The 16,612-nt window shown below is 33.4% G+C and overlaps 2 protein-coding genes across 5 annotated transcripts in view; one reads left to right on the top strand and one right to left on the bottom strand.

Annotated features, from left to right (window-relative positions):
• TFB1M (transcription factor B1, mitochondrial) overlaps window positions 1-14,289 on the top strand; it is a 65,066-nt gene extending 50,777 nt beyond the window's left edge. For both annotated transcript variants that reach the window (XM_051997991.1, XM_051997992.1), the window contains exons 6-7: window positions 9,971-10,098; window positions 13,847-14,289. In XM_051997991.1, the coding sequence (XP_051853951.1) occupies window positions 9,971-10,098; window positions 13,847-14,087 (369 nt within the window). In that variant the 3' untranslated portion in view covers window positions 14,088-14,289. The remainder of the gene's footprint in view (window positions 1-9,970; window positions 10,099-13,846) is intronic.
• A 63-nt stretch (window positions 14,290-14,352) lies between these two features.
• The window catches only part of TIAM2 (TIAM Rac1 associated GEF 2), a 205,995-nt gene continuing 203,735 nt past the window's right edge, over window positions 14,353-16,612 (bottom strand). For all 3 annotated transcript variants that reach the window (XM_051997990.1, XM_051997987.1, XM_051997988.1), the window contains one exon: window positions 14,353-15,544. In XM_051997990.1, the coding sequence (XP_051853950.1) occupies window positions 14,907-15,544 (638 nt within the window). In that variant the 3' untranslated portion in view covers window positions 14,353-14,906. The remainder of the gene's footprint in view (window positions 15,545-16,612) is intronic.

The following is a 16,612-nucleotide window of genomic DNA, read 5'->3' as shown; positions in this document are numbered from 1 at the left end:
CCCCTTTGAATCACCATTGGAAATATTTTCTCAGATAAAATCTTAGTAAACTAGATTGTTCATGAAATATTTAGAACTACATTAAAGCAACACTGATATCTAAATAAGAGGTTCTTAAGAACTAGAGTTGTGTTGACCAACCAAGCCATAAATTGTGGGTTGTTTTTTTGTTTGAAAATTATAACAGACAAATCTATACGTATATTTGTCATGTACCATTCTTTATCCCTTTTCACTTATGAAATGTCAGTACTACCCAAAGGAAACTATGATACTACAGTTATAGAAAACACTAGTTTTAGATTTTCTCAATCAAGAGTTCATATATGTTTCATTTTTGTCTGTTTATCACTTCCTGGATCTTCTCTAAACATTGTCACAATATTGGATTCCTTTGATATGCAGGGAAAATAGTTTGTACATATTCCCAACCTGAGAAAGCTCAACAATCGACAATTCCATTAAGATTTTTATTTTAGCCTCAGCTTTTCATTTTGAAATTTACAACCACTGTACTTCACCAGAAAAAACTTACTTGCTTTTGTAATATTGAGTGACTTTATGGTCATTAACAGTAGGTGATTAAAAGACCAATGCAAATGCATGAGAATTTCACTTTTACCATAAACTTGCAGATGTTAAAAAGATCCTTCTCTTTTATCACATACAATATTAGATTAAGAGCAATTTGCTTTTACTTTAGATTGCTAGAGGTGAGCTACTTTCACAGAATAGAGAATGTTGAAATGAGTGTCCATTATCTAGAGCTTTAACTTAGTGTATTTCATAGTCTTAGCAAGAGTCATTTTTGTATTATTCACAGAAGCATAGAACATCAGCAATGGAAAGGAAGGCAAAGGCAAATATATCTTTCTTACATTCTGAGACAGCTCTAATTATCATAAAGATTACCCTTAATTCAAGCCTAAATTTGTCTTTTTTGCAGCATATACCTTTGCTTGCCTCTTGAGCAAAACAGAGTAAATCTCTTTTCTCTTACTAGTGGCAGCCCTTCAGATACTTTGACAACTGTCATTTCCACCCCTCTCAACCTTCTGCATTACAAATTAAACATCCCTACTTCTTTCAGCTGAATCCCTTTAATATGGCATGATCTTGAAGTCCTGATGTCTCTTATGTTTATTGATTTTATGGATTTGTGGATGCTTTGTTGCTTTGTGGATTCTTTGTTACTTTTCTTAATAATGCATTGGTATTTCTCAATACACGTTGCAGTCAAAGCAATCTATTTGCTATTAGCTTAGAATTGTGTTTTCCCATTTCCATGCTTTTACCTATGTCCTCTTTGATCCCATTGACTGGAATATATGCCTGTATACAACTCTACCAGTTGAAGTCTTTTCCACACTATTAATGTAGTTGTAAGGGAAAACAATAATTTAAATAATAACTTTAAAATCAGTAAATATTAGCTAACACTATGCGCAGACTTCTGTGATAAATGCTTGAAGAAGATAAACAATTTCTGGAATTTACATGATGGGGTCTCTGACACATAACTGTAAATAACCATAAATAACTTTAAATTATATTTAACTGTATATTAAAAATAGAAGAAAAATTCTTTTTGAGTTATGGGGAGAATTATTACTAGTTTGGGAGAAGAGGGAATGAGGGAAGACTTCTAGAGAAACTGGCATTTGAGTTGAATTCTAAAGAATATATAGGAATTCCACAGAAATATAGAAGGGGAACACATTGGAGACATAGGCAAGACTGAAAACATGGGGTGTGTATGGAATGAATAGTCCAGTTTGTCCAGAGCATAGGGTAGAGAGAAGAGACGATCATAAAAGAAGGTTTAAAAAAATGTAGTATCCAATTATGAAAGACTTTGAAAGTTATCTAGTAAAATTTCTTTTTTAATTGATTGATGTAACTTTATTTCATAATGATATGAAAGATTGGTTACAATAGGGAGAGTAGAAACAAGATAACCTCTTATGCGATTGACAGAAGGGTTTTACAGTAGGCCAGGTAAGTAAGTGATGATGAAAGTACGAGAGAGAGAGAGTGAGCAGTATATTTAGAGAGGACAGGATGGATGTGAGAGCCATTATTGAGTTACCCTCAATGGAATTTGGTAGCTGAAAGGATAAAAAAGGTGAAGATGAGAAAAGAGGGAAAGCATTAAACTATAGTAGGAGTGCTGGATTTATAGTCAGATTTTAGCTTTGGTTCAAAACCTGGCATTTCTGTATGCTACTTGTGTCACTTTAGGGAAGTTACAAATCTCTTGGGATTTATATCAAAAAAAAGAAGTTGATTTTATAAGGGAAAAGAACCCCTGTGTGCAAAAATGTTTGTAGCGCCCTTTTTATAGTGGCAAGAAACTAGAAACTGAATGGATGCTCATCATTTGGAGAATGGCTGAATAAATTGTGGTATATGAATGTTATGGGATATTATTGTTCTGTAAGAAATGATCATCGAGATGATTTCAGAGAGGCTTGGAGAGAGTTACATGAACTGATGCTAAGTGAAATGAGCAGAATCAGATCATTATACACGGCAACAACAAAACTATATAGTGGTCAGTTTTGCCTTCCACATTTTAGGAAAGGAATTGATAAGCTTGAAAGTGTCTAATTGAAAACAATCATGTTAGTGAAGAGCCTTGTTTTAATTTCATGAAGATCAATTTAAAGAGATTTGGGGGCTGTGGGAGGGGTAGGAAGAGGAGGAAGCAGAGCCAAGATGGAGAGAAGCCAGGAATTTGCCCAAGTTCTCCCTATTTCCTTTGGAAACAATGTTAATCCTCTAAAAGAATTCTGGAGCAAAAGAATAGGCAAAAAAGATAGAGTGAATCAGTTTTCTAGTCCAAGATAACGTAGAAGGACTTTAGAAAGGGTCTGTCTAATTTGAGTAAAGGGAAGCATGGCACAGCCATGCTGTGGTGTCCAGATAAATGAGTGGGAGGCTCTTTCTTAGCTACAGCACAGATCTGCCACCAGTGCCCTGCAATCTGCACTCAGCAGGCTATCTATGAGGTTTTCAGCTCCAGCACAACAGGCAAATTGCCAACAGGGAACCCAGGGCATAATAGGCATGTAGACTTGGCTACTCCAGTGTAGTGGGCAAGCCACCAGTCCCAGAGGTCCCAGTGTAGAAAGCCAGTGACCCAGACTCCTGGTCTCTATTACAGGAAGCTTGAGACAGTGTCCTCTATACCCCAGGTGCAGAGTTCAATTTTTTTCAAATGATTAAAATATCTATATTCAGAGAAAGAATTGTTGATTCTGAATGCAGATTGAAGCATATTATTTTTACTTTTTTTCATTTTTTGTGTTTTGTGGCTTTTCTCTTTGTTCAGTTTCTTTCACAACATAATTAATGTGAAAATATGTTTAATATGATTTTACATATATAATCTGTATCTTGGAGGAGGGAGGGAGGAATAAAAATTTGGAGCTCAAAATCTTATGAAAAAGAATGTTGAAAATTATCTCTACATGTAATTGGAAAAAGAGAGAAAAAGACAGAAAGAGACTTAGGGGGATGGCATTTTCAAGTATTTAAAGGGCTGCCATTGAGAAAAACAAGTAGTCATTTTGTGTTTCCCTTCACAAGACAGAATTAGGAAATATGGCATAGAAGTTGAAGAGAAGCAGATTTAGGCTTTGAACAGGTATTCTCATTTACAGATACTCATTAACATAACAGGGTCACAGTCTTCCAATACTGTCAAGCACCCATTTAAATAGAGGTTTTACATTAGTCTCAAGTCTCTTGTTCGAAAATGGTGTTTGAAAGCTTCCTTGCTCCAGAACCCTATGAAAGTTGCCCCTCATCCATACTTTATCACCATGATAACATTGTAATCCTTCATTATTACTGATTTGATTGCCCAAGAACAAAATCTTATTATTTTTTCTTCCTTGCTTTCCCAAATAATTTGAGAAAAGGGCTAGTACTTCAGTGCTCCATAACTGTTAAAACATACACACACATATATTAGGCCTTTTGGTGCCAAAACACCAACCAAGAGAAAGATCTTAGATTCCAGCCCCCAGTAAGAACCAAGTACATATTCTGTGAACAGGGTATGTTCTGGACATTCATCACAATCTATCATTTTGGGGAGGAATCAAAGGAATAACTGTTATGGATTTTACTAAGTTAGAAGCCCTATCTAATTTTTCTTCTTCCCTAATACTTTAAAGAAACAAAATGACACTATCTTCTGTCATCTAGTATACTTGAGAGTGGTACCTCACATCAGTTAGTGTTTACCATTTCAATTGTAGGCAAACTTTCATCTCCTCCTATAAGTGTAGTGATAAAATTGCCTTCTGTTGAGGCAAAACCCATTCTTTGCTGATACTTTCTGCTTTCATACCAGTTTCCCTCACTTCTACCTCCTACCAGTCCTTTTAAGGACCCTTTTAAGACTCCTTTTTCCAACTCTAAATCTAAGATTCATCCTTGTAAAATCTTTTTTTTTTTAAATTCTTTCAGCCTCCTCAAATTGTTTTGTATCTCCTTATCTGTTTACAAATAATCCTCCTGTAGAATATAAGCACTTGGAAGATAAGAACTGTTTTTCATTATTTTCTTCTTGAGCTTTTTCCCAGAGTCTTTCTCTGCCTTCAGAATACTCAAAGTTTCTGTAAGCTATAAATAAAAAGATCAGGGTCTCTCCTTTCTTAAGCTCCCAAAAGAAAGTGTTGAGTAATCAATTTCTATTACTGAGGAAAGTCTAGTGAGCTTTGTCCTCCCCTGTATCTTAATATCCTCAGTGCTGAACACCATACTCTGTACCACTTAATGTTTATAAAAATAAATTAATGCATAAGGAGAGAACTTGTTAACGATAGAGGTTAGCCAGATTTGGAACAAATTGCCCCAGGAAATAGAGATATCCTTGTCACTAAAGATTCTTGTGAAGGTTGAATGACCATATATTGTTAAGGAAAGGATTCTTGTTCTGCACTAATTGATTAGATGGATTCTCAGGTTCCTTGGAACTGCCAGGATTTCCAGAATTTTCTCTTCCCAGTCTAAATCCAGTATTCTATCAACAGAAAACAGAATAAATGGTTATACCCCCAACAGATGTAATGAAGCTTTATTTAGCATGTTATGCTTATTTAAAATACTTTCTATACATCATTTCATTTGATTGCCACTACAACCCTGTGAAATATGTATATAAATACTTTTTATTCACATTTTACAGAAGAGGAAACGGAAGCCAAAAAAAGCAAAGTCACTTGTCTAAAGCTGCTTCCATTTTAAGTCCTTGTACTTAAAGAGATGGGATTTTAATTGTTCAGGAGAAATGACAATATACACCAGTAATTGTTGAAATCCTTACAAAGTGTTAACTCATTAGAGGAATCTCCCATACTTGTGAACTCCAATGAGTACTTAAATACATTAGTGAGTTAGAGAATTTGCTAAGTACCATCCAACAAATAATGACTCTAGTGTTTCTAAAATTGGATTTTACTAAGACTAATTGAAATCCTATTTCTTCTATATAACTTTTCCTGATCCCTAAAATTAAAGGGATCCCTTTTCCCATGAAATCTCATATTACTTTGTGCCAAGCTTTACTTGGCCTTATATTTTTCTTCCTTTGTCATAGTTTACTTCAGTGCCTCACTGTAGTTTAAAGCTAATCCTATCTTCTCAAAGATATCCCAGTGGAATGGAATCTAAGCGTTTTAGCTATATGAGAGCCTTTGTATTTTTTTTAATCTAAAAACAATAGTTTTGACATATATTTTGAATTCCGACTATTAGCAGATTTAAAGCAAGGGAAAAAATATTCATCAGTGACATGTTTTGTCTCTAAAATTGTTGATTAAATTCAGCTTTCACTAGCTGAATTCTAGTTTTAACACTGACTTGGAATACTTAATGATATTACTTATGTAAGCTTTAAATTACTCTTTTATTGGCCAAAGCATTACTTGGGACTGAAGTTTAAGTATTTTTGTATCTTGAAAAGTCAAAATGCATCAAGAGAGTGAGTGTTCTAATTTTGAGTTAGAGGACCTAAGTTTGGTCTCAGCTATGCTGTTTGCTCCCTGTGTAACCTTTAGCAAATCAGTTAACTCCTTTAGGCCTCAGTTTATTCATATATAAAATTCTAAGTTTGGACTAGATAACTTCTTAGGGACTTTACAAAACAAAATCTAAAATCCTGTGAAATTATTTGGCATATATTTGAATTTTTTTTTAACCTTTCTCAGTTATCTCTTAATTTAGGGAACAGTGCTTATAAGGGTAAAACCTGGTTGAAATCCTCAGTAGTTGTTAGAATAAATTAAATGTATGATTTCTTCTTAAATAGCTATAACAAAGTCAAATTTATGTTTAAGGGAAAGGGAAAGTTAGTATGGGCAGTAGTCTATATTGTTTTTTTAATTGCCAATATGAAGGCTAGATATAGGTTCTGGATCAACATTCTCCTCAGGGTAATTTATTATTGGATATAAATCATTGCTCTGTTATTTTAGTCCAAAGTATCTAAAGCAAAGGCGGAAGGTTGATGGAGAACTTAAAGAAATTCAAGATGACTAAAGTTTGAGTATGTAAAGATTTGAAATGAGGATTTATCATGCTCAAGTAAACTCTGAATAGATTATGTAATGATATTTAGTCTTACTCTCTAAAAAACTCAAATCATTTTTATGATATGTCCTTAATCTATTGAATATTTTTAAAAGAAGAAATTTAAAAGGTGATTTTTTCTATTTTGCATCAAATATGTGTTTATCTATGAGATTATCTTCCATTTGTCCATTATGCATTTTGTATTTATGTTATATATATGTAGTTATTTTCCTGTTGTCTCCTCCATTAAAATGTGAATTCCTTTAGACATTGTTTTTGCCTTTCTTTATATCCTCAACACTTAGTGCATAGTATCAGGTACATAGTAGGGATGGTCTTAATAAATAGTTGTTCACTGTCTGACTGACTGAAGGAAACTAGAAATTTTAAGAGATAAGGCATGTATTCCAGACATAAGAAACAGCCTATGCAAAATTATGGAGATGGGGAAATGGGAATTTTGTAAAGGGAACAGAAATAAGACCCATTTGACTAGAGCAGAGCTTGCATGAATGTATAGTAGATTTTGAAAGGCAGATTGGGTTTAGAGTAGGAAATTTTAAATGCCAAACAGAGGATTTTACATTTGATTCTTAAAATTATAAGGATGACCTCAACTTTATTGAATAAGGGAGTGATGTGGAGAGCCCATCCCTTTAGAAAAATCTCTTTGATAGCTTTATAAAAAGAAGATAGATTATTAAGGAAAGGGACTTGCTTTTATGGTGTTGTTTTAAATGATCTTGTAACATCCTTCCTACTCGCCTAACCTATGATCCTAGGAGCATCTATGTTGCTAACTTTCTATGTAGAAGCCACTAATATAACTTTATTTTAAAACAATTATGTTCTGTGTGTGTGTGTAAATTCTTTTGTATCCCAGAGCGGTTCTCAAATAGTGTTGCAGTGGCAAAGCTCATTAAGCAAAAGTTTGGCAAAATGCTTTAGACAGACCATTTTAATCATTATATATATATATACACACACACACACACACACACACACACACACACACACATATATGGTATTAAATAATGTAAGGTAAATTTGTTTTTATCGTATTTTAGCTTGTTTAATAATTTCTTACTTATTGATTCTGACCATAACTACAATTATCCATTAAGATGAATCTGATTGCTATCAATAATTGTTTTATGATTACAAATATTACTGCATTCAACTCAAATGCATATAACTACATATAAAAATATATTAGATATGACAGCATGTTTTCATGTTTTTATTAATTATCTAAACCAATAAAAGAGAATGCAAGATTACTTCAGGTTATGTTTTTGTGTTAAAAGTTTATTATTTTTAAATTCACTATATAATTTGTAAATGATTTTATGATTTTTCTGGAATAATGAAACAAGCTATTTTTAGTAATGTGCTAACATCAGACACTTTGAATCAGGGTAACAAGCAATAAACTTAGATTTGTGATAAATGTGATATATGTTTTGCCACATTCTTTTTCAATTTGGCACTAGGTTCATGGATGTTTGTTTAATTAATTTTTTGTATAGCTAGAGGAACAAACCTGGAGTCAGGAAGACCTGGATTCAGATGCAGCTTGGAGTCAGGAAGAGTCATCTTAAGTTCAGATCTACCCTCAGATACTAATAGCTATGTCAGCCTAGACAAGTCACTTAACCCTGTCACTTAACCTCAGTTTCCTTATCTGTAAAATGAGCTAGAGAAGGAAATGGCAAACGACTCCAGAATCTTTGCTAAGAAAATCCTAGAAAGGGTCATAAAGATTCAGACAATAACGAGAACAACTCTTAAATTTTGATTTTATATAATTATCGATAGTGGTCATTTAACCAAAATTATTTGTAATTAAACAATAAGAGTGTGACTAGACCCTAATTATTTTATACCAGACCTGCTGAGACAGACCTCTTCTCAATTAATTGTACCCTCATATTCATTGATTATTCATTGATTAGTTCATGATATGTCAACTTTTCAATGTTCTCATCCAGTTTTTGAAAACTCACTGAACTGACTTTCTACACTATGTTCATTGACCATACAAAGTAAACCTTTATGACATTTTCTTTGCAAAATCCCTTGGGTTTAAACTTAGAGTTTTTTAGGATACTGTTTGTAAAATACCACTCTAGATGTCCCAGTATAGTGGTAAGCTCACAACAGGTTCTTTATATTTACATTTGGTTAACTTACTTGATGAATGTCATTAAATGAGCTGGTCTGACCTAAGATTTGAAGTTTGAAAGCTTCTGACATGTGTTCTCTATTTAGTCCCAAACATAACTTCCTCTGAGCCTTTTGCAACATAGGGCTAAATACACTGAACTATAAAACCAGTCAATCAAAAAGTATTTATTAAGTATCCACTACATGCCAGGTATTGTGCTAAGTATTAAGAGATATTAACTCAAGTTCAAGACTAATATTTGGAATTTCTGCTTACGAATAACCTATGATATCTATTGTGTGATCTGTCTTTTAATCAAAAATGTTAGTGCTGACAAGTTTTTCACAAATTTGGATTTGGCATTGTTGTTGTAGAGTCGATGTATAATTACATTTAATCAACTTCTATAAACTGTTTTGACAATATTTAGGGTTGGTGTCTTTTACATTATTTTATCTATCTTGTCTATCCCCGGTCACATAATGTTCAAACTGAAAAGGGACCTTAAAGATCATTCAGCCTAACCATTACCTTGTGAGAAAACTAACAGTTAAGAGAAGTTGTGTCTTGTGCAAGGTCACAGTGCTACTAAGCAATGGGACCAAGATTAAAACTGGAGTCTCATGGTTTCCTTTTTCATCAAATACTTTTTCTGGAGGAATCTTTTGAAGATTCCTGTAGTTTATGCCTTCTGAGAATGTTGAAGGTTACTTTTGAAGATTTTTGATCATGCATTCTGAATTGCTGAGCACAGTTAATCAATATTAGTTCCCAAATTTTAAATTGATGTAATAAATTCCCTTTCTGGGAATTTTAAAATGCAGTGATTCCCAACCTCCCACCTTTCTTCTCCATATTTCAGATTTGAGGGATAGCCCTTAGTGTCAATAATAGTAATAGTCAGTAGTTATTTTGTTTACTAATTCAAAAGCTAAGGGATTCTTATCTGACAACCTTCACAAATGTTAAAATGCCATTAGTTATTCAGTATGTCTAGAAATTTTCATTGTGAATTAGATGTCCCTGGCTCTCATTTCATTGAATCCTATCAAGTGCTAATGTCATATTTTATAAATCTAGAAGAGATGTAATTTAACACGAATTTTTTGTGCTTTTTAGAAAACACTTTTTGAGAGGCATTTGGTATGAGAAATAAGGGTTATTGTTCTCTCTTCATCAAAAATTATACAAAAACCATTCTTCTTTCTTTCAATTAAGGTGGATGTGGGAGTAGTTCATTTCACTCCCTTAGTGCAACCACGAATAAATCAGCCATTTAAGCTTGTGGAAAAAGTTGTTCAAAGTACTTTTCAGTTCAGAAAGAAATACTGCCATCATGGGATTGGGTAAGAAATTTCTTCTTTGTATTCTCCTGATGCCTTATTTTAGTGTTCTACTACATTAGACTACCTTTTTTAGGCCAGACTGAATATGTATGGCTTGGTTTCCATCAATCATTCAGTCAATAAGCATTTATTAAGTGCTTAATATATGCTAAGGGGACCATCTCCAGTCACCTTGATCTATATCTTGCCACTGGACTCAAATGGCTCTGGAGAAGAGAGCGAGGCTGCTAACTTTGCACAGTCCTGCTTCATTTAAATCCAGTTCATTTGCATGTCATGGCATCATCTCCCTAACGTCATTGGTCCCCTTCCAGAGAAGCATAAACAACAACAACAACAATGAAGATTATCACAGTAAGGAAGGAGAATCTGTGTCAAGGTTGGAAGAATTCTATTCCAAGCATCAATTTGAATTTTAAGTACAAATTTGTAAGTTATTTCTATCCAAAGTTTGAAACCACACAAAAATTTGATGACTACCTCAGTGCTGTTGAGAATTCATGATGTATCAATCTTGAATAGTAGCTCATTTAGGGAGCTAAATCGTACCCACCATAAAACTTGAGAAAATTTAGTTAAGGCAGCCAGAGCCAAATTTTGTAAAATGCTACACAATTCTTAGGATATTAACACTTTAGATCTCTGGAACATGGACAAAAAGCATGAGGGGGGGAAACCCTTGAATGATGTCACCTAATTAGTTTACTTTTTTTACATGCAAATCTAACAAGCTTGACTTTTTGGTTTCCCAGCCCACAATAAACTGGAAAAGCCCCTAATTTTAAGAGATCTTATAAGAGAGCTAACTTATATCTAGGCAAACTAATAGGAAAGAAGAAAAAGGCCAGAAGGACAACAGTCTGGGCTAATGAGATAATGAATTATACTGAAGATGTTAAAAGTGATGATTATAGTAATGTTTCTCAAGTCTCAATAAAAAGACTAATTGCTATTGTAATGAGCATATTCTAATTCATACCATATATTTTTAAAAATTTTAAATGGTACTTAATGGGGTACACTTGCATCTTTATGAAAACTCGGTTACTTAGATTGTTAAAATGATTTCTTCTCCAAAAAGTTTGTCTTCTAAGGTTTTAATGATTTTTTTTAAATTTCCTTCATGCTTTATAGAAATATCAAATTTAGGGGCAGCTAGTTGGTGCAGTGGATAGAGCATCAGCCCTGAAGTCAGGAGGACCTGAGTTCAAATTTGGCCTCAGACACTTAACATTTCCTAACTTTGTGACCCTGGGCAAGTCACTTAACTCCAATTGCCTCAGCAAAAGAAAAAAGGGAAAAAAAAGAAATATCAAATTTATTACCTTTTAACTAATCCCTATGGAATTTCGGATTATTGGATCATAGATTTGGGCTAGAAGGGGCTTTAGAGGGCATCTATCCCATCTCCTTGGTTTTACAAATGAAGAAACTGAGTCTCAGGGAGGTTACATGAGTCCTTAAAATAAGGCAAGATATGATTCCATGCCCCCCAATTCCATCCACAACTAGTACTCTTTCTACCATACCTTGCTGCCTCTCTTACTTTATATGTTTTTATAGACCCTCACAACTAATAATAATTTAAATAAAAAGACAAATTACAAGTCACAAATCAGTTGGATTACATGTCATCAGGCTGGCTAATTATTAATCTTTGATGATGCTATAAAGATTATAGACTTAGAGCTAGAAGGCTCATCAATTATAGGATTCAATACTTTCATTTTTCAGATGGGAAGTTGAGGCTTATGAAGTTTAAGTGATTTTGCCCAAGGTTACACAGCTAGTTAAATTTCAGGGATAGAATTTGAGCCTAGTTTCTTTGGCTATAAAATGAGCTGGATAAGGAAATGGCAAGTATCTCTGCTAAGAAAACCTCAACTTGAGGCAGCTAGGTGGGGTAGTGGATAGCGTGCCAGTGCTGAAGTCAGGAGGATCTGAGTTCAATATGGCCTCTGACATTTAACATTTCCTAGCTGTGTGACCCTGGGCAAGTTACTTAACCCCGATTGCCTCAGCAAAAAGCAAAAAACAAACAAACAAACAAAAAAACCTCAAATGGACTCATAAAAACTCAGACATAACTAAAGTGACTTGTCAGCAATCATACCCCACCTTATCCAGGGATGTTATGAGAATAAATATGGTATTTGTAAAGTACTTTGCAAAGCAATATTCAAATGTTGACTTCTATTAATACTACTACTATTACCCCATTACTATTAATACTGCACAACTGCTTCTCATTAGTAATTGAAGCAAATAAACTCAAATCCCAAAATGTCTCTGTATTTAAAAAAAAAAAATTACAACATAGTCCAAAGCCAAAGAATTCTACATCCAGCTGGCCCTAGAAAAGTGTATTGCAAAAGAATATAAATTTTCTGAGCTGCTCTTATGTGACTCATTAGCCCCCATGGATCAGAAGCAGGGAGGAGAAAAGCCACTTGATAAAACTAGCTCCCTATTGAGTCAGCCATCAGATTAAGTACAACTCAGTCTTTCTTCAAGAAATCTTTTCTTTCAAACCTTTTTGGACTGGTTCCTTGGCATTTTTGAATCAGAATTTCATTCAAGAGAAAAATTTGAATTGAAAAAATCTCTATAAAGCAAAATAAACCACCAGCTGGTTAATTAAAAAGGTCATAGCACATGTGGTTTAATGAAATGATTTATACACTTTTAAACAACCATATTTTTACAATGCCTTCAACCCTGTAGAAAAAAGATTTATCTCAAGTCTTATGATTTTTCTTCCATTAAATGCCAATGTCTTCTCATGAAATGAAGGCAGCTTTGAATTCTTGTGGTCTTGCTAGCAGAGCACATGTTCTATCAGGTTCTATTGATTATGCTACCAAGTTGGAAAGATAGTGAACACAGGTTTTTGTCAGTAATTGAATTGTTTTGCTGAAGCCTTTGCCTGTGTGATTGTAAAACCCTTTTGCTATAAATTTGTGGAAGGCTCATTCCCAGAAAGCTGCTAAAGCACTTTGTGGGAATTGTTTACAGTATATGTGTAAGGGTTGTGATTTGCATTCAGAAAATTATCTACACTGAATTAGGTGATTATAAAAATGTTTACTATATAATCTGTCTGGTTTTCAAAATATTTTAAAGTATAAAAACATGCCTTTGAATGGAAAAGACTATTTCTTGATATTCAGATGATTTCAGAGTACCATAAAGAGGTAAGATCCATAGGTCCAAGTGTTCTTGGACCAAGTAATTCTGGTGTGATAGACATTCTTCAGTTCCCTATGTATAACAACCTAGAAAACGTGTTTGTGAGGTCCTGTGCCCAAAAATGTCATCACAGAAAGCCAACCTTCTACTGCTAAGTATCTTTAAACTTAACCTAGTAGGTTGGTCATTAGGTGACAATACCCAGTGTTATCAGACCCATCCTTAGTCTCCTTCATTCCAGAATGAATCATCAGAGAATAAAGCAAATAATTCCTCTGTACAAGAACTAGGGTAATGTTTTGGGTTTTTTTTTCCAGAAAGGCTACATGTAAACATATTGGTTAATAAGATTAGAAATGCATGCAGTTTACAATAACAAAATGTTATTTTGATGATAGCAACACTGCAGTCTAAAGGAAAAAAAAAAAAAAAAAAAAACTGTGTCTTTCAGCATATGCACCCAGCTCCTACCTTCTTTGTAGTTCAGTGAAGTATAGGGGCTTTTGGTTATTTAAGCTCTTTAAATAAAACTTCCCCCTCACCCTTTTTCTTCCATCAGAATCCTATTCCCACAAGCTGAACGCTCAGAAAACACTCAAAAAATGTTAATGTTGGCTGATGTGGACCCTACTTTACGGCCAGCCCAGCTCTCCATGTTGCATTTCAAGAACCTGTGTGATGTCTACAGAAAAATGTGTGATGAAGACCCAAATCTTTTCACCTACAATTTCAGGGATGAACTCAGGCAAAAAAAAAGCAAAAAGCCTTTAAAAGAAGATACAGATGATGATAATGATTGATTTAGATTCAATATAAGTTTCATTTGGACTATAATTAATAATGTGCATAAATTTTAAATTCATAATGTCAAATTTCAGATGTGGATTTTTTTTCCCATTTACTCTAATTGGGATAGAGATATTACTATGTTACATAGATTATCTAAAGGCTTTTTCATAGTGACAATGTTTCAGTAAGTTTTAATAAAAATACCAATACCCAGATGTGACTTATTTTTTCTTTTACTAGACAGGTTGATCGATAGAGAAAATAAATACAATTAAATAAGATTAAAGTACAAGCATTTTTAATAGATATACTGCATAGATATATTTATATATATATATATATGTTTATTATAAACAGCCTCTCTTATAACCTTACAAAAATGAAATTCTTGCACATTGTGCCCCCTAAACCATATTTAAAAATAACTTTAAAGCGTAATTAAGTAAAGATAAACAGCTGAAAGAAAATGCCCAGAGGATAAAAAAAAAGTTAACTTTTAATTAATCACAAATTTCCCACCTTACTTTTTTCACATAACTTAAAATAATTAAAATGCATTTTTATTTTAAAGACACCAAATAATTTTGATACCTGCTCAAAAAAGAATATAAACTAAGTAATTTACAGATTCTGACCAGCTTAATCTACTTTTCTGATATACAATAAATTAAAATAACTTAAACCTTTACAACTATTCTTTTGTGGGAAAACATATAGTGCACAAAATCAAAGTTAGTAGTTTTCCAGCAATTTCCACTTTACCACTAGTTGAAAAGCAAAAGGAGCCTTTAAACCATATGTGGATTAATATTAAAATTTTAGAGTCAGTGCTATGATTTTCCATGGCTCTCAGTCTCATAAAAGCACTCCTCATTAACAACAGATGTTAAGCTCTGGACACTGAATTCTCTCTCTAGTATGGAATTTAAATCAATGTTAGCATTTTCAGATTTACTGTCAAGAGACTGATGGCGTGCTTGTAGCGTTAATAAAGTCCCTCTATCCCTTTTGGTACTGTTTGCTTTCCGTTTAATGGGACAGAAATGTCCACGCACCAGTTTAGGATGCTCGACACTGTTATGATTGTTTGCAACCTCTGTTTGGGGCTGCTCTTCATTTGTGCTGCCACCATCAGGGTCCTCAGAGATCTTCAGCCTTTGGAACTGAATCTCAATGTCTTTTGTGGGGCTGCCCTTTTTCAGAGTCTGATGAAAATCATCATCTTCATCACTGAGAATATCAGACTCTTTAATAAGACTGTCTGAAAAATCAGATGAACATGTCTGTGGGTACTTCTCAGGTGATGAATCCTTGGATTCTTGTCTACTTTCTGTAGTGTGACAACCGCTGCTTTGTGTACTACTACTCAGGCTACATTCATCAGAATCCAGTAAATTTCCTTTTCCAGTATCACTGTTCCACTCATTGCTGGAAGAATTTTTTAATACCCTTAAGGACCTTGATGAAGCTGAAATTAAAAAAACACATTTTGCCTTAAGATATAGAAACATGATTTAAAATATTGTAATAGCATAAAGCAATCGAACACTTTAATACCATTTCAACTTGTAAATTTTACACATTTCACCTTTTAGTGATTTAAATAAATATGTGACATTCATTAACTATCATATTCAATAACTATAATTATATAATTCAATAACTATAAGTACTTATATAAAAGAAATACGTATAGCGACAAAAGGGACAATAGTTGTTTCTACTTTCTATTAAGATTGCTGGGAAAACAGCGAAAGTACTCTGGGAGATGACTATAAACCACTACATAGAACTCCCAATCCCTCTATTTTTGTCCACTTGGATTTTTGATTTCCTTCACAGGTTAATTGTTACACTATTTCAAAGTCTGATTCTTTTTGTACAGCAAAATAACTGTATGGACATGTATACATACATATTTAATTTATATTTTAACATGTTAAACATATATTGGTCAACCTGTCATCTGGGGGAAGGGGAGGAGGGAAGGAAGGGAAAAATTGGAACAAAAGGTTTTGCAATTGTCAATGCTAAAAAATTACCCATGCATATATCTTGTAAATAAAAAGCTATAATAAAAAAAAAAAAAGATTGCTGGGAAAAGATGATATAGTATTTTTATAATGGCTAATTAACAGAGCTTGAATTTTGTTTTCTTCTTAGGGAAGAAAATATCAGAGGTACAAAAATTCCACACTAGTCCACATGAAGTCAAAATACTGATTATTGATGAAATCTAGACTTGTTCCTTCCACTGCAAGTACTTCCTGCCTAATGACAAAGCTCCTCTTATTCAAAGAATAAGATTTGGGAAAATCACAAAATTATGTCATTTTTATTTGAGTAGCTTTCTAACCTTGGATATATCTCTTACCAACTTGGTTTGGAATTGTTTTTTTTTCTTTTTTATGATTTCTATACTTTGAATAGATAAAAATGATTGCATTTACTAATTTGTGTTAATTTTTGTTATTTAAGGAGGAAAGAATTAGACGTACCAGAATTTTTCATAAAATAACAACATATTGATAGTTTT

This window comes from Antechinus flavipes, chromosome 4 (assembly GCF_016432865.1).
Source record: "Antechinus flavipes isolate AdamAnt ecotype Samford, QLD, Australia chromosome 4, AdamAnt_v2, whole genome shotgun sequence".
NCBI lineage: Eukaryota > Metazoa > Chordata > Mammalia > Dasyuromorphia > Dasyuridae > Antechinus > Antechinus flavipes.
The sequence above is the reverse complement of the archived record's forward strand: the minus strand, read 5'-3'. Positions and strand labels throughout refer to the sequence as shown.